The following is a 16,414-nucleotide window of genomic DNA, read 5'->3' as shown; positions in this document are numbered from 1 at the left end:
CGTCACAGCATCCTGCATGGCGATCTCCTCCCACCGATAATGAAATGCTTGCCATACTTGGCATGCTTTCACCTGAGACAGAACGGCAGCGGTGGGGTGACGTACCCGAACGATTGTGATGTGATTCCCATCGCTCGGCCGAATGCCAAGAACTTCGGCATAAGCAGGAAAGCGGTGCGCGCGTCATCTTTTGCATATTCCAAATTGGAAAGGTATTTTATAAATAAGCCTAAACCGCCTGTCATTACCTCCTATCTCCCTCTCACCAGGAACTGCGGATACACACATAGAGTTCACGCGTATCACATACCAACGCATACATCTTCAACATGTCGGTGGAAGAACACATACAGGCTGCTGCACAGCGGAACGACGAGCTCCTCTCGGTACTAGCTGAAACCGATCACGCTATACCTGACCTGAATCAACAACGCTCGTATATCACCGATCTTGAAGGTCAGCTGTCTGCGATCAATAACAAGCTAAGCACTCTCGATAAGAGAAGGGAGAAAGATCTGAAAGATCACTTGAAGTATCGCGATTCCGTATTCAAGCGATTCGCGTACAAGGCCAGCGGGCAAAAAGAGAAATTCCAAGATAAGGCTGCCAAGGAGGAGAAAGACTATTTCGACGGATTGAGAGAAACCCAGCTGAACGAAGATCAGAAGAAAAGTCTGAACGACTTGTTGTCGCAAGCCAAAACTACCGAGGGTGATCTAGTTGGAGTCGCGGAGAAGCATAAGAACGCTCAAGGTGAATTAGATAGATTGTACGACTCGATATTCCAAGGTCAAACACCCAACTTCCCTGACGAAGATAGGCTTGAAGAATACTCTAATCAGACATTACAAGAATATCATAACACCAGACAGACCGTAGATGCTGAAAATCAAGTTGCTGGGCTGATCAGGGAAGCAAGTCAAGCGATGAGGATGGCGTTGAATCACTTGAGTAGTGCGGAAAGCTATTCAACATGGGATATGTGGGGCGGAGGAACGATGTCAGATATGATGGAACGGAACGAGCTCTCATCGGCCGATAGAGCGTGGTCGAGGGTTCAAATGCTCAACCTTCAAGCAAAACACCTTTCGCCTTATGTTAGGGATTTGCCGGAGGTTAGAGTTGCAGGTGGATCGATCATGTCGGATGTGTTCTTCGATAACATCATCACGGATATGGCGTTCCACGAGAAGATCAAGCAAAGTCAGTATGAAATGAATCAGGCAGCGGATATGGTGGAGAGGAACTTGCAAGAGAACAAGATAAGGTTAGATCAGTTGAATAGCGATATGGCGGAGAAGTCAAGGAGATTGGAACAGAGTAGGAAGGATTTACAGGCGAAGAGAAGCGATATTTTTCGAAGAATCAGCAGAGGCGCGTAAGCGAAATCAATACAAGAGCGAGGAGGCTGAGGCATAATGAGGCTGAATGGAACTCCACAACACAGGAGGAGAGTCAGTGACCGTGCTCGTGCTCGCGCTCGTGATCGCGTCGCTAGTACATGCTGGGTGAACGGGCCTACAGGGCTCTTCGTTTTCCATGCTCACATGACAAGCTGTGATCGTATGTATTTACTTTCCGACGTCCATTGACCACGCACACCTGTGTGTATGAAAGCATGTACGCCTTGTCGATTCATTTCTGCCCCATTCTTCGGTGCCATCCAGGTCTGGAAAGGCTCTCTGCTACTGAGTGTCCTGTTCTCTTCATGCCATCAATTACCTGAATGATGAAGAGCAGATCAGCCTAATCGATACATCGCTCTTACCTGACACCATCGTCTTGAGTTGCGTTGCCGACAGGACCTGATTAGCGCGTGCACACCACAGATTAAAGCTGTAGGTATGTCTGCACGAGAAGCAGGTTCTCAAAAGGTCAGCCGGAAAGGCGCCTGAAGGGGAGCTGGCCAATGCCCGTTTGGGTCCGGCTATTGCCCGAAGAGGTTTAACCGAATTTAAAAGGGGTTTCACAACTTTCCCCGTCGATATAACCAGAACCCAATTGATAACAATCCTGTAACCATTTAATTGAACAAGCGATCCTTCAGTACCTAGTAGACGACCTCGACACGATGGCTCCATTTGCTCGGCTAACCGATCTTGTAGCAGTCACGCCTCATCCCTCCGTGTCCGACTCCGCTCTATCAACGCCGTTATGGGTACCCTCCGGAGCTAGGGGTGTCTTCGGCGGTCAAGTCATCGCTCAGTCACTTGCAGCTGCAACTCGTACGATCACTTCGCCGTTCGGTCTTCACAGTATGCATTGCTACTTCTTACTACCAGCTTTGGCTAGTCCAGATATACAGTACCAGGTGGAGCGACTCAGGGATGGGAAAAGCTATTCGAATAGACTGGTGAGGGCTTATCAAGGGGAAAGAGAGGTCTTTGTTCTATTGGCAAGTTATACGATACCCCCAACCACCCTTCCTGGCAACTTCCGCACTGCACTAGCGGGATCAGCACCGAGCTTGAGGCAACAGGACAAGATGAAAGTATCCCACACACTGCGCTTTTCACTGTCCCAATCCGACAATAAAACAGGCCCAGGCAAAGGGAAGACAACGGCTTCGAACGTTCAAGCCAAATATCAAACCCCCTTCCCGAAAAATCTTAGACCTTATCATGATTGCTACGCGGAAGAGGATCGATGGCAGCGGTTCTTCGATGAGAGATGTCAAGACTGGTCAGAAGCAAGAAAGCGGTTCTTGCAGGAGTATATACGAGTAAGTGATAATGGACTCCATGAAACACATGGGTGCTGAGATACATTGTTCAGGAACGAAGAGAATCACCTGTCGGCATATCAAGAGCGAGATTCGTCGGGCGCGAGTCGTCGCAGTATGCAGACGCAGAGGATGGAGCGCAGCACACGCGCATGAGCTGGTTGCGGGCACGGCTTGACGCGTCTGATAAACCTGACACTGAGACTGTGAAGGTAAGTGATGTCCTACTTTACTCGCTTTTTCCCAAAATCAAGCAACGCTGATCCTCAAATGGGGACAGGCTATGATTGCCTATATGTCGGATTTTCAATTCATCGGCACTGCTTCGCGGTCCGTGGGAATGCACCAAAGCTCTACCCCGCGTATCGGCATGCTCGCTTCCCTTGACCATTCAATACATTTCTACCCATTCCCTGACAACTTTGATCCTTCAGCACCACTATTGCACGTCATGGAGTCCCAAAGTGTAGATATAGCGAGTGGCCGAGGGGTCGTGCAGGGCAGGATATACACTCAAGAAGGTGTTCTGATAGCTGTCACTGCTCAGGAGGGTGTCGTCAGAGCCGATCTAAGGGGATTAGAAGCGCGAGGTTTAGTCGAGGGCGGCGCGGTAGGCGAGGATAGTGATGACCACCATAAGAAGAGGGAAGCAAAACTATAGAAGCTTGTCGGACCTGGAGGCCTATAGACACAATGCATAGTCATATGGCATGCCTGGGCAATTTTCAAAATCCAATCTAGTCACTCCAAGTCTGGCCTTGCTCCCAGGCCCACTCGAAAGTCGTGGAAGGAGCTCAGACCTGCAAGTCAAGACTTAGGACGGTAAGAATTATTCACCAGTAACGACAATCAGCGAAGTCGCTATAAGCCTATACGGCTGGAACGGTAACGCACAGTATCAATACGAGGTGTCTTCTCATCCTTACACGCCTCGGCTAAGCATTCTGGGACATTACAGGAAACGCCAGCCCAAGCCTTCGCCTCGTCGATGTGGATCCACGGCTCTTTCGTGTCCAAAGTGAAAGACGCGGTACCGTCAAATGCTTGACCGGCAGCAACATTACACTGGGGAACCAATATCAATTATCAGCGACGAAAAATATGTTTTGACCAATGAGCTGCCCGACGCGATACGTACGGTCATATTCCAGTAAGGAGTGGTGAAGAAGGTTTTTGGTACGTCTTTACGTTCATAGGTCGTCCAGACAAAGCTAAATTTGACGTTCTCGTCGACCTGCTTCTGAGTGAAATGGTACTGCATGGCGTGCTCCCCACGCTCATACTGAGATTGATCGGTGCCATCCACCCACTCCGAATACTTGGGTATAATGAGCTGAATGTTCGCCACATAATCTGGTTGGTCGTCCACTACTTTATGCTTGGCATCGAAGTCTACCATGTCGTCAGGAGCAGTGGGTAAGGAGAAGGAGAGCAGAGTGGCAGAAGTGAGTACAAAAAGACCGTGGAACAACTTGACCATCATGCTGCTGATGTCATAAAGCGTGTGGATTGGCTTACACCTGTTTGAGCAGGGTAACAATCTTTTTGTCGATGCTGACTTATATAGCTGTAAACAGAACATGTTGTATGATAGGGCAGTGAGAGTCCAGGGATCTGGACAGCACTGGAATATCGATTAATCAGAGGAGATTGCAATTTGTCGATCCCCCTTGTCTGGCTTAATGAAAGGGAGAACCGCAAAATGCATTGCTAGGACCATACTGAAGCCGAGATGCGTCCCTTGCTCTGCATGCAATTGATACTACATATGGTAAGGAGCTCGCTATCATCAGACTATAGCACTCGACAGACTATTCGGCCTGTCCTCTTGCAATTACGCAGATATCTGATGTGTGACGTTCCTCCGCTCCGACATGCAGGCATATATACACAGAGATTTCCACAGAAGATACTGCATATGTATCGTCAGAGTTGACCTGAGATACCTTCTGTGCTTTTCCAATCCGCAACCAATGCCAAACTAGTACGAATTGAGGAACTATGTTGGTAGGTTTTGACATCAGAGTCAGATCTCCTTTCGGATTGAGTATCATTCACTCACAGTATCAATGACAGGAACCTCTAGTCCCTCACAAATTTCGCTCAGGCATCGTCCAGTAGGACACTGTATACCCGCTGAACCATCTTGCACACCCGAAGCATTCACTCCGGCCGTTACCCAAGGATATTCGTCCGTAAAGGTGAACTCCGCTAATCCATCGAAGGCCTTTTTCGCTATTGCCGTACACTGCACTCACACACAGAATCAGTCAGCAAGTCGAAAAGGATAGGAGGCACTGAGATGAGGACCCGGACTTACCGACATATTCCAGATGGGCGTTCTTACTTTGGCTTCGGGCTCCATCGGATGAACATATGTAATCCAATTGAAATCTCTCTTTCCTTCCTGAGCGGCATTATCGATCGTCAAGTTGATATCTACGCTTATGGCGCCAAATTTTGTCTGAACGGGATCGATGTAGGCTGTATACAGTGGAATACGGACTCTGAAGTTGGCTGAGGGGGAGTCCAGTACAGGAATGGCTATACTCATTCTTAGAAAGATGAGAGAAATGATCGTGGAACTGGATAACATTTTGAGCGAAATCGCGAAGATCTTTTGGGGGTGTTACTAAACAGCCAATCTAAGCTATTTTGGGTGATTCTGCAGCCTTTGGGCCGGACAACATATTGCCTACAGATCAATATATATATATATATATATATACTACAGGCCTTGTGGTGCTAGACTGCACTTCCGAGCGATCATGTAGACCTAGAACGCGTAGAACAAAGCCACGGTGTCATGAGTGAAGTAACGCTGATAATTGCTGTGCCTAATGGGCAGATGTGAACAAAGGACGACACGTATCAAATCAATTAGACGTTTAATCTACGAAGGGGAAACGCCTGAGTGTCACAGGAGTTGATCAATCTTTGCCAACTAGGAACAAAGGATGACTGCTGCTTGTCGTCCAGAGTACATTGCACTGTACGGCAGGGATTCATCGCCAGTTGCCACGGAGGCGCATCAGCCGCCAGATCCGGAACAACACTGCAAATTGAGAGCATTGGCATTGTGCTAGTCAACAGTTCCATCTTTATATGTCTGTAAATGATGCATTTAAACAATTACATGAGATCGTTATAAAACTGCGCAAGATGGATATCGCGGCATGACTATCTACCGTAGTAACTTGCTAACGGGTAAGCTTAAGCCGAACGTCAAATTTGGAGGATAGGTTCTACTCACTCGAGTCAATCATGCGTCAAAGACTGGTGGCGGACCACAAGGCTCGATGAGGCATTCGAAGCTTGATTCTTCGCTGGACAAATGAGCAGCCTGGAAGTTGTCGGGGATAGTGACCCAGGGCTCCTTGAGGGATAAAGTATAGGTCGCTACTTTGTCTTCGCTCCATGGGTATCCGGCAGAAGCCGTAAGCTGTCCGGGCGATTTTGATGTATCAGTCAGCATGTCAATACAATAATGACCTTCACACCTTGATGATGTGTATCTCATTGATCGCGTAAATGCTTAGACGTACCTGGATTTTCCATTTCTCGCTGTCTTTGTCGCTCAGACCTACCCAGTCAAAATTTCGCTCTTCCAACTTGCCACTTTCATCGAAGGCGTCAAATTCGTAGGATTTCGGTCCAGTCGCCAAAACTTTATCATCCCCGACACTAGTTATCTTTGAACCTTCCGGTAAGCTGATCTTGTATTTTGCGTGATTAGCAGCGAGTGCCTGGTAGCCGAGCATGCCCAGTATAGTGGCGTATACAAGGAAGGACTTGGCGTAGAGCATGCTGGATAGCCGCTAAATTTACTGTAAATGTATATATGTCGAAGCGATCAGCTGAGCAGTTAACTCTGTTTGGATGTGCGTCTCCGATTGTCAAGACGCTTTTGCACGAGATCTTATGCATGATTGTTACATCACTCAGCGATACGATTGAACGAGCAAGTGAGGTGACAGGCCTGGCTGCAATTACGATTCGGGATGGACAATCAATGCGACAGCCTGCTTTGTCTCGAAGGAGAACAGAGAAAGGAAAAGATCGGCGAGAGACAGGAGATGATTGTAATCGCCCAGGAGATGATTGCAGTGACAGGAAGTGTTGAGAAGTATTTGAATCGGTGGTCATCTAATGGATTTGGTTTAGATTTCGTGGTTCGAAGGGATCGGGGGATCATGTCGGAGGTTGTGGCGGACATGGGCTGGGAACCAAGCATTTGCGGGAAAGCAAGGGCGAGAGGCAACAAGAAGGGATGCGAGAGAAGAACGGGAAGGGAGCAAGGGGAGAAGAAGGGGAGAAGAAGGGGAGAAGAAGGGGAGAAGAAGGGGAGCAAGGGGACTTGACCATTGAGTCGGTATGATGTGAAGGGGTATAGTGAAGCACAATCCGAGCAGCTGTATCTGAGCAATCAGGTATGTGCCTCCGGTGAAGCATAAGGGAATGGCAACTGACAAGTCAGAGTGTGCTTCACTAGACTCATAGGCGGACGTCGGTTCGCGCATCACATCGAAACCATCCAAGATATATAGCTCACATGCTACCGACGCTCCAGTATGACAAATATCTGGCCCACGTGGCGTATCGGCTCATGTATCAAGCTAAATCAATCACCCAGCTGACTAGTTCATATAGCCTTGCGAAGGCTTCATCTGCAGACTGTCTAATCAAAAGTTGGGCGCATCCCCGCACAGCTCTATGAAACACTTGAAAGTGGACGGATCGCTCTTCAGATACGCATTATCCGGTTTGTAGTCCACTACAGCCCATGGTTCCTCCATTTTCAGGGTGTATGTAGCTACATCGTTCTCAGGCCATGACGACCCAGCAGTGGCGGTAACCTAAATTTATAACATACAGTAGTGAATTAGTGAAAGCAGATCTCAGCTGATGTGATATACTAGGTGACTGTTTGGAGTAGGACCGATAAGAGGAAAAGCTCACGTCAACTTGCCAGAGCTTCTTATTCTGATCCTTCTTGTCTACAGCTACCCACTGCAAAGTTTTGGTAAGACCACTTTCAAAAAGATCAAACTCTACAGATCCGGATGTACCGCCCACATCGGATTTTGCGGGATCGATCATTTTGGTTTGAGCCGGTAAGTTGATCTTGAACTTGGCATGCTCGCTTGCGCCGAGGCTTCCAGGGATGAAGATGGTTGCGAGAGCACTGGTGAGGAGGAGTGGATTGAACGAGAACATCGGTATATTGTCGATATTAGGGCAATCAAAATTGATGTTGAGCTCAGGACAAGCGACGTCACTGCTCATCTGCACAAGCGGACTGGGTGATGAGGCCCTATTTTATATCTCGGAGTATCCCGCATAACCACAAAGGAGCTTCGGAAGCTATCTCACCGCGTAGGGGCAGGTGATCAATCGATTGATTGATCGTTCAATCAGTAAAGAGTGGAATTAAGGGAGATTGTTAGAATTGGGTATAATGAATTCGATGATGGGTCAATCTGGCACTGAGCGGTCTTGGAATTGGAGAACGAATCGTAAACGCGGATCGAGCATAGAATGACATAGTCAGGGCGGCGTGCTATGCGAATATAATGAGATAGTCGTGACAAGGCAAAAGGGACTCATGCAAACATAACGCGAGCACGTTTCTTCTTCCTTGTGTTCTCCTCGCTGAGGTCTGGATTTCCATTTGTAGGACCGTTGAAAGCCCGATCATCATGATGATTCGTGCCGATATTGTAATCGGAATTAGAACTTGGGGTTGAGGGGTCCTCGAGATGTTGAGCAACGTTGTGAGACTTGTCACCATTCACGATGTGTCCGTTGGGGACGGAACCGGACGCTGTTCTTTCGCTAGCGGGAGTGAAGCGAACAGTGAATGTTTGAACTTCTTCGCGTTCCTGATACACAAATTTAGGGTTCTACAGGCGGTGGCTTGTCAGCTTGATCAAGATTCAGTCATAAATTGAGCTAGTGCGCCTTACCTTGATCATGGCTATCGAATACAGCTGTTCATCCGCCTGAGATCGGTTTCGCGTAGATCGCTTGGCAATGTCTTCTTCAAATGTACCTTCGGTTACTAAAATCTGGATTGTGGTGGGTTTTGTTTGCCCGATCCGGTGAACTCTCTGTAAACATCAACAGCAGGGTCAGGCGTTGAGCAGGATTGGGTGATAGGTGGCTTACCTTGATCGCCTGCGCTTGTACATCGGGACTCCAGATAGGTCTCAAGAAGATCACTCGATTGGCTACAACGAGGTTTCTGGAACAGATACGATGAAAGCCTTAGAACGAATCCCGACGCTTTGGCAAGGGAGAAAAGGGAGAAACTCAACTTACAGTCCTCGAGCGCCAACCTTTAAATCTAGCAGACAAATTTTGATTTCTGGCTTTTGGAAATCGTCTAAAGCTTTCCGTCTATCTCTTGTAAACAGCTCACTTCCCACAAATGTGCTTTTGACAGGATCCACGATACAATCAGCATAGCCCAAGACTGACAGAAATATGATCACTCACGAAGTGATATCTAATAAGTCTAGGAGCTCTGTCAAGTGACCCAACTCGTACGCATCACCAAAGATGACAAATTTGTCGTCCTTTTCCGCTGATAGGATAGTCCGGGCTATGAAATTCGCTTTCGCTGATCTACTTTTCGTCTGCATAACAGATGGAAGGGGTCTGGGTAAGTCGGGTATGGTGGGGTTCGCGACCGCGGCTGCAATTAGGGCATTGCGTTGAGCTTCGTCCAGGTTTTCATCGACTTCATCCCTGTCTTTCCTTTTCTTGCGGCTTGCACTCTTTTTCGGACTGGAACTCGATTTCAAAACAGCTTTCGGAGCCTTAGCAGCAGTAGAGTTCGGAGCTTTCGACAATTTCTTCTGCTCTTTCGCATGCTTCTCCATGTATTTGTTCATCTCTTTCTGAAATTCGGCCAATTTATCGTTTCTGTAGTCCCATCCTCTGATGTGAAGTTCTTGAACCGTTGTTCCGGGCTTATTTATTTCTCTCAACGTATTAAAGCTGTGAACATCTACCATATTTGGATCAGAATCGAAGGAATCGGACCATGACGTCTTGACGAGCGGCGGAAAGCAGTGACCATCAAGGGGCATAGACACTCCGTTGCTCATCCATTCTTCCCACTCAGGTGAATTCACGGCCAGCTGCAGATGTCGTACAGCCTCCTCGAGCTGCTCCCTGACGTGAGTATCGGCATCTTGATGTTTCTCCAGCCATTTTTGCGTTCTATTCAGACATGCCGCGGCGCCCATGTCCTTCGCTGAATACCAAAAGCAGGCTAGATGTAGATTATCTACCACCTGGAGGAAGGATTCTCGATTGTCTTTATGTAAAAAGTAGTCCACATCTTCACCTCCACCTGAAATGAGGGGGGTTGTATCAGCTACATTGGAGCATAGCATTCGGGTATAGAGATCTCACTTGTGTAGACGTTACTAGCTACAAGGGCTGCAAGCACATTGTACGTGATCTTTTGCATCGGATCGAACCTCAGCATCTCGGTAACGATAGTCGAAGGTGGCAATTGAGCTTCGAGGTCAATGACTTTCGGTCTGCAATGTTGGAGGCATCAGCTTGCCTGTCGTGTCATAAGCAGACGACATACGAACCCATGTTTGACCATCAGACCATCCATGATATATTTCATCCTTCTTACAGCACCAAATGATGGACCTTCTTTGTTCCTCAGGGGAGTGATGACATTCCGCTCAAATCCCCCTTCGGTTTTGAACGGCTCTGCGGCCAAGAATCCACCTATCATCCTTCCTATCCGAGAGGCGTCTTCCAGATCAAGTTTATTCCAAGCTAAAGGAGTTGTGGTACCGGGAGACTCCATTTGATGATTTGTGTGGGCTTGACCTTGTATCCCATTTGTGCTGGCAAAATTTGATGCGTTCATTTCCTCCATTTCTACCTCGCCACCTTGCTGCAGGTGCCTGGTTGGAGCTAAGACGCAACCATGAGCTTGTTTCATGTCTGATCGAAAGTGACAACACTTACTACCACTAACAAGCCAACGCCTCTCAACGCTAAGTTCGCGGGAGAAGGCCATAGAGTTACTGATTTTCGAATGTGCTATGTGTCCTTCGTCTAATCGTCTCAAGTTCGGTCAGCATCGAAATGGGCGGAAAGGGTCTCATACACTTACCGAGGATAATCCTTTTCCACCTGGCCTTGAGGAGACTAGACGGCTTCAGATCCCTCGCTCTGCGATGATGCGTCTCCTCGGCGCCGAAACCTATTAAATTCTACATGAGCATCACGCCAATTCTGCAGTGTGTTTTTCGACTCACGCAAAACATCCATAAGGATCACCTATTACTTGGTAAGCTGCTGTTAGGGCGAGAAGATAGGAGACCGCTTACATCGTAGTCCAATAGCTCCTCTATTTCCGGCAGTTCCTCATTGACCGCATGATACACCTTGAGTACCCCTTCTTCTAGGTGTGTCTCGATCTCAGCTTGCCATTGGTGGATCAGGATCTGAGGCACGATCACTAAAGTGCCTTTTGCCAGATATACCTTCTTCACCTTCTGACTAGCAGTTTTCTTTTTGACGAAACGGCCGCATTCGTCATCCAATGGGATGGTACAGTAAAATGTCTGCCGGTCAAGGGCTGGCCTGAGCATATCGGGTATATAAGGATTTCGTTTGGCCGAAGGATCATGCGTTGAAATTACGTTCGAGCACAGTTCCGCCAGAGAAGGGAATTTCAGGTGGGTTCTGGAACGAGGGAAGCCGGTCAGAGCTCGAAGATCGCTATCCGCTGAAAAGGGGTATGTACGTTCCGCTACGTCTGTGCTGATCGGTGAGATGTCGACATTTATCGGAGGAGGTAAGGTAGGTTGGTACAACGTCGACGTGATAAGTGATAAACACATAAGGGTTTTCCCCGTTCCCATCTGCTCGCATCTACAAGTGCCCTTGTTTTCAGCTTCCGACGTCCCATACCACTCCATGTGACGATGGGGTGTTCGCATACTCACAAAATCCCGCCCCGAGGCAGATCGTACCACCCCGGATGCCGTTGTATATCCCATGTCGCCATGTTCAGGTAGTATACGTCATTCCTTCCCGCTTCCTGTATAGGTATAAAAAGGGGATCGACCAAACGCTCAGGCTGCATTTCCATCTTCACCATCCGGGAGACAGAGCGCTAATGGCACGCAGGAGCATCATCAGCATAAGATTTCAAGCAGTTTAGCGTGGGAGGGATATCATACTGACAATCTGGTATTTATACAGATCTGTCTGGACACCATACGGATTTTCGTATGCTTGTAGACTGTCAAACAATTCTCGATCCGAGATTGAATCGGGATTTACGAATTGGGGAATTGGAGGTGAAGGTACCTGAGAGTAGATATCTTGCATACTCTGGTTGTCCTGCGGCTGTGGCAAGGGCGGGAGTATCAGTCATATGTCAAGAACTCCCTCAATGTCCATCGCTCTACAATGGGGCATGACGAATACTCACCATCAAAGCCATCAGGATATCTCCTTGCTCATCTTCGACCTCCCAGTCCCGCCTGATACTCTTCAGAAGCTGCTCCACAGTCTTCTCTCTATTCCTGTTGGCGATACGCTTCCACATACTTCCCGGTACATCGCTAGGCAATATCCAACACCTGACTTTGATCCCCCTTCCTTGCCTGATCCATTCTGCTTGAAGCCCGAGTCCCGCATCATTCAGAGCTGATCGCAGCATACGCACTGAATCCTTTGAGTCATTGTCGAAGAGGTTGTCCGAGTCGATGAATGAAGGGATCAACGGTATCCAGCGAGGTTGAGAGGATGATGGGAGTTCCACAGATAAGCCGAGGAATAGGGTACCCAGCTGTACCGAGTCGGGATGAGGCATCTCAAAGCGAACAGCCGGCGGCTAGACAGTGTATGTCACTATGCACACGGACACGGACGTGCACACAAAGTGGAAGCAGACTTCGTCCTCGCAGAGCTAGGGAAATGGACAATGATAGAACCCAAAATATGTGCCGGCGCCGATAAGTTGCGGCTGTACTAGCTCCTGCTTATCTTTCCGTCGGAAGCAGCGAGTTCCTGTAGCTACTACCGCCGCTTTGCAATACATGAAGTTCTGGCTAAATACAACAAGGGAAACTCATGCATAGAATGCGACCTCGGTCGCATGACTGCCGACTTCTGTATGACACTCGAAGGCTAGCATAATGGGATTTCCTTCGGCACGATATTGACCCATAGAAGCCAGGGTTCAAGCGTATTCTTTCACCTGCTCTTCAGCCCAAGTGATACTACCAGGGCCAGACACGCGTCAGCTGCAAGTGACTTGCCTATCCCAACGATGGTGCTCAAGCTCACACTTTCGTAACATGGTCGACATCTTTGCTTGCTGGATTAGGCTCTCCCTTTCTGCCCCAAGGTATATAATAACTTCCATTTTCTTCGGTCTTTCCAGCCTCGGGCGATAGTCCAGCATAGAGCGAGCTCAATCTACCATACTCCACCGAGTAAGTTGTGAGTTTCTGTATCATATAGAAATTCCAGTCAGCTGTGCCCGATACGTCTTGCTAATTCCGCTCGAAGGATCCGCCCATCACTCACATTGATATTCGTGAAAAACGCGCCAGAATGTCTGGCCAACTCCGAATCGATCGTTCCAGGGTGGAGGGAATGAGCAGTGATACCCTTGTCCCCGTACTTGCTCGCCAAGTAGACCGCATGGGCAACATTGATGAACTTGGATTGACCATAGCTGGTCTGAGTATCCTTAAATCCTAAGTTCGGATCGGCCCAATTGAATCCTCCATTTTTGGGGGCTAGGAAGACATTCCCAATACTACTAGTGTTGATGATTCTGACGATGTTATACCCCTTACTTTGTCGCTCAGCTTCCACCGCTTGAGCAGTTGCAAGTAGCGTTGGAAGGAGTAATTGCGTGAGTAAGATAGGGCCTAGGCCGTTCGTACCCAGCTGCATTTCCCATCCTTGGGGCGTCTTACTGCCGTTGGGGGTGAACATGACTCCGGCATTGTTGAATAGTAAGTGAAGTTGCGTTTCTCGCCTATCGGATCATGATGAGTGAAACGCCCAAAGGGATCTGCAAAGCGAGAAAAGGGTAAATGGGTGGGGGCGACTGACTTGAGAAACTCCGCGACCGTATTTCGAATGGTCGATAAATCGGCGAGATCTAGCTTGATGAAGTGGACGTCATCCTTGTTGGTTTTCTTCTTTATATCCCCAATAGCAGCTCGAGCTTTATCCTCGGATCGAGCAAGCAGGTATACCTTATAGCTAACATGTTCAACGATCGTTTAAGAGAACGTCTTAGCTAAAACGCTCACCTTCGCATTCTTCTCCAACAAGACTTCACATAAAGCTTTGCCTATCCCAGTGTTTCCCCCTGTCACGATCGCGATCTTTGCAGTCTGATCCGGCAAATCCTCGACCTTCCAAGTCGGTTTCGCTGCAGAGGATTGAAAACGCATCAAGGCCCTGGTCCAGACTAATCCTTCTCTCTTGGCGGATTGGAGACTTACGAGGAAACCACCTGGCTGAAAGCGGATAGGTAACTTGCCATAATCCTGAGTAGCCCGATATGGTGAAGAATTTGGACAAGGATATCACTACAGCAGGGTGGCGAGGGCCTATCTACATGCGTATATATACATGATGGGGGTCTCACGACGGATCCGAAAAGCAAGCAGAAGGGGGTCCAGCGTTTCAGTTTCAGTCTAAAATGCTTAGCTTCTGCGCGGATCCGCTACGCAAGCTCAGCATGCATACCAAGCATGGTCCGCAGACGCAATGAGCTGCTGGGCTCTCTTTTTCCCATCGGAAACCTCCAGAAAGCGGAGATGGTACGCTAGGCGGTGTAGTAATGAGGACAAACAATGACTTCCACCTCCCACTTCCCACGGCTATGATCGATGCTACTCTAGCCAAGGAGAACCAAAAAGCATCCGAACGATCCGCAGCTCACGAATTAAATGGGGTGAATGAATACACCATCCTCTTGGCGTCATCACGACAACAAAGCAAGGGCGAATCTATTCAGCATCGTCAACTATCAGCATAATAGCGCACATTTGATGCTGTATCACACTCAGAATTACGGCTAGCTCAGCAGACATGACCAATCGTTGAGGTGTAGCATCGCTCAACATGGCTCCGCGGTACGATGTAGAATCCGGCCAATATGCAGATTCCCGCGGTCTTTCAGAAAAACCCTTCTCGATCCTTTCATACGTTCCCAAGCGATTCATCAAGTTTTTCCGCAAAGGCTCTCCTACCAGGTGGATCATCGGCCTGATCATTATATTCTTACTATGCTGGATCTTCTCGCCGACAATCAGCTTGTGGAAACGAGATCTAGGATATATCTTCCGTCCAATATGGGATACTCCCGAGAAACCATGGAATCATATAACGCAATACGCTATACCTGGCGATATACGCGAAGAGAGCGTCAGGAGGAAATGGTGTGATCTGCACAAATGGGATGTCCGATCTCAGAGAGAATTACCGAAAGTAGTGGATGCGATTCTTTTCTCGAGCGAGCTGGATCTGCTGGAAATCAGGATGAGGGAGTACGAGCCATACGTCTCGACCTTCATCATTGTCGAATCCAATATGACGTTCTCTGGGGCGCCCAAACCGACTTATTTCAAGGACAATCGACACAGATTCGACTTTATACCTGAAGAGAAGATCGTCCACCACGTAGTGACTAATTTCGAGACCAATCTACCGGTGGGATCGTTCGATAATGAGATAAAACAAAGGATAGCGATAGGCGACGAGCTTCGGAACTTGGCTCGCCAGAGTAAAATTGGATATGGGGATCTGATCATCGAGTCTGATGTGGACGAGATCATCTCTCGACAAACCCTGTCATTGCTCACCACTTGCAAATCATATCCCCTTCCGTTACACCTCAATGTAGACAATTACCGATATTCCTTCGAATTCCCCTTGAATGATGGAGGATATTATCGGCCAAAAGTAGTTCAATTCACCGACGCGAATTCGCTGGATTATAATCATCAGAGGAAGAGCAACGATCTATTAGGTGGATCAGGATGGCACTGTTCATTCTGTTTCTCGAGCTTATCTGAAATCAAGATGAAAATGATGGGATATAGTCATAATGATAGAGTGAGGAATAAAGCATTGTTAGAAACGAAACGTCTTCGACAAACGGTTTGCGAGGGAAGAGATCCATTTGACATGTATCCTGTGAGTCCAAATTATCATTCATATCTCGGCCATTCCAAATACTGACAATGAGATGTAGGAAGCATTCACCTTCAAAGACCTGATCGCTCAATCCGGGAAACCACGAAAAGCCAACTCGTTCAACCATATCCCGATCGCGCTCAAAGAAAACCCTGACAAATACGATTATCTGCTGGATGGAGGATGTTTCAGGCCGGAGTAGAGGTACATCCACTTTGCGACTGGTCGACTTATGCTCCGCACCCATAAGCTCGCGCGTAGGAAGCAGTAGCGAAATCGCACGAAGGGTGATCAAGGTGATCAACCTTGCCGATGTGAGTATGTTATACGACTCCTGCATGCTCCCTTGGCCTGAAAAAATTTTCGCTCATCAACATGATTGCTTATCCTCCAGTGACCGGAGACCGGAGCAAGCACCCGATCGGTGAACCCCAGTTCTGCACGATTAAGTGGCTTCTCCCCCTCGTGTGAGTCCGA

The 16,414-nt window shown here is 48.1% G+C and overlaps 9 protein-coding genes across 9 annotated transcripts; 3 read left to right on the top strand and 6 right to left on the bottom strand.

Annotated features, from left to right (window-relative positions):
• Window positions 1-329: 329 nt before the first annotated feature.
• Window positions 330-1,382, top strand: I303_106077 (uncharacterized protein; the record flags this gene model as incomplete). Its single annotated transcript, XM_018409383.1, has 1 exon — window positions 330-1,382. The coding sequence occupies one exon, from the start codon at window positions 330-332 to the stop codon at window positions 1,380-1,382; it is 1,053 nt and encodes a 350-aa protein (XP_018261656.1).
• A 689-nt stretch (window positions 1,383-2,071) lies between these two features.
• I303_106076 (acyl-CoA thioesterase II) lies at window positions 2,072-3,383 on the top strand (the record flags this gene model as incomplete). Its single annotated transcript, XM_018409382.1, has 3 exons — window positions 2,072-2,722; window positions 2,776-2,934; window positions 3,003-3,383. 3 exons carry the CDS (start codon window positions 2,072-2,074, stop codon window positions 3,381-3,383), a joined length of 1,191 nt encoding a protein of 396 aa, XP_018261655.1.
• A 200-nt stretch (window positions 3,384-3,583) lies between these two features.
• On the bottom strand, window positions 3,584-4,202 carry I303_106075 (uncharacterized protein; the record flags this gene model as incomplete). The annotated part of the gene is made up of 2 exons (XM_018409381.1): window positions 3,584-3,787; window positions 3,861-4,202. 2 exons carry the CDS (start codon window positions 4,200-4,202, stop codon window positions 3,584-3,586), a joined length of 546 nt encoding a protein of 181 aa, XP_018261654.1.
• A 501-nt stretch (window positions 4,203-4,703) lies between these two features.
• I303_106074 (uncharacterized protein) lies at window positions 4,704-5,318 on the bottom strand (the record flags this gene model as incomplete). Its single annotated transcript, XM_018409380.1, has 3 exons — window positions 4,704-4,721; window positions 4,785-4,970; window positions 5,043-5,318. 3 exons carry the CDS (start codon window positions 5,316-5,318, stop codon window positions 4,704-4,706), a joined length of 480 nt encoding a protein of 159 aa, XP_018261653.1.
• Window positions 5,319-5,984: 666 nt separating this feature from the next.
• I303_106073 (uncharacterized protein) lies at window positions 5,985-6,528 on the bottom strand (the record flags this gene model as incomplete). The annotated part of the gene is made up of 2 exons (XM_018409379.1): window positions 5,985-6,164; window positions 6,268-6,528. The coding sequence occupies 2 exons, from the start codon at window positions 6,526-6,528 to the stop codon at window positions 5,985-5,987; spliced, it is 441 nt and encodes a 146-aa protein (XP_018261652.1).
• Window positions 6,529-7,404: 876 nt separating this feature from the next.
• Window positions 7,405-7,939, bottom strand: I303_106072 (uncharacterized protein; the record flags this gene model as incomplete). The annotated part of the gene is made up of 2 exons (XM_018409378.1): window positions 7,405-7,578; window positions 7,682-7,939. 2 exons carry the CDS (start codon window positions 7,937-7,939, stop codon window positions 7,405-7,407), a joined length of 432 nt encoding a protein of 143 aa, XP_018261651.1.
• A 386-nt stretch (window positions 7,940-8,325) lies between these two features.
• On the bottom strand, window positions 8,326-12,584 carry I303_106071 (uncharacterized protein; the record flags this gene model as incomplete). The annotated part of the gene is made up of 14 exons (XM_018409377.1): window positions 8,326-8,625; window positions 8,689-8,832; window positions 8,891-8,966; window positions 9,044-9,157; window positions 9,221-10,082; window positions 10,145-10,275; window positions 10,333-10,669; window positions 10,724-10,813; window positions 10,872-10,961; window positions 11,017-11,038; window positions 11,089-11,635; window positions 11,710-11,879; window positions 11,951-12,115; window positions 12,201-12,584. The coding sequence occupies 14 exons, from the start codon at window positions 12,582-12,584 to the stop codon at window positions 8,326-8,328; spliced, it is 3,432 nt and encodes a 1,143-aa protein (XP_018261650.1).
• Window positions 12,585-13,056: 472 nt separating this feature from the next.
• On the bottom strand, window positions 13,057-14,187 carry I303_106070 (uncharacterized protein; the record flags this gene model as incomplete). Its single annotated transcript, XM_018409376.1, has 4 exons — window positions 13,057-13,224; window positions 13,304-13,763; window positions 13,841-13,986; window positions 14,044-14,187. The coding sequence occupies 4 exons, from the start codon at window positions 14,185-14,187 to the stop codon at window positions 13,057-13,059; spliced, it is 918 nt and encodes a 305-aa protein (XP_018261649.1).
• Window positions 14,188-14,863: 676 nt separating this feature from the next.
• I303_106069 (uncharacterized protein) lies at window positions 14,864-16,139 on the top strand (the record flags this gene model as incomplete). Its single annotated transcript, XM_018409375.1, has 2 exons — window positions 14,864-15,937; window positions 15,996-16,139. The coding sequence occupies 2 exons, from the start codon at window positions 14,864-14,866 to the stop codon at window positions 16,137-16,139; spliced, it is 1,218 nt and encodes a 405-aa protein (XP_018261648.1).
• Window positions 16,140-16,414: the final 275 nt, after the last annotated feature.

The sequence above is a fragment of the Kwoniella dejecticola genome, chromosome 7 (genome assembly GCF_000512565.2).
Source record: "Kwoniella dejecticola CBS 10117 chromosome 7, complete sequence".
NCBI classification, from domain to species: domain Eukaryota; kingdom Fungi; phylum Basidiomycota; class Tremellomycetes; order Tremellales; family Cryptococcaceae; genus Kwoniella; species Kwoniella dejecticola.
Note: the sequence above shows the minus strand (reverse complement) of the source record. Positions and strands in the feature narration are given on the sequence as shown.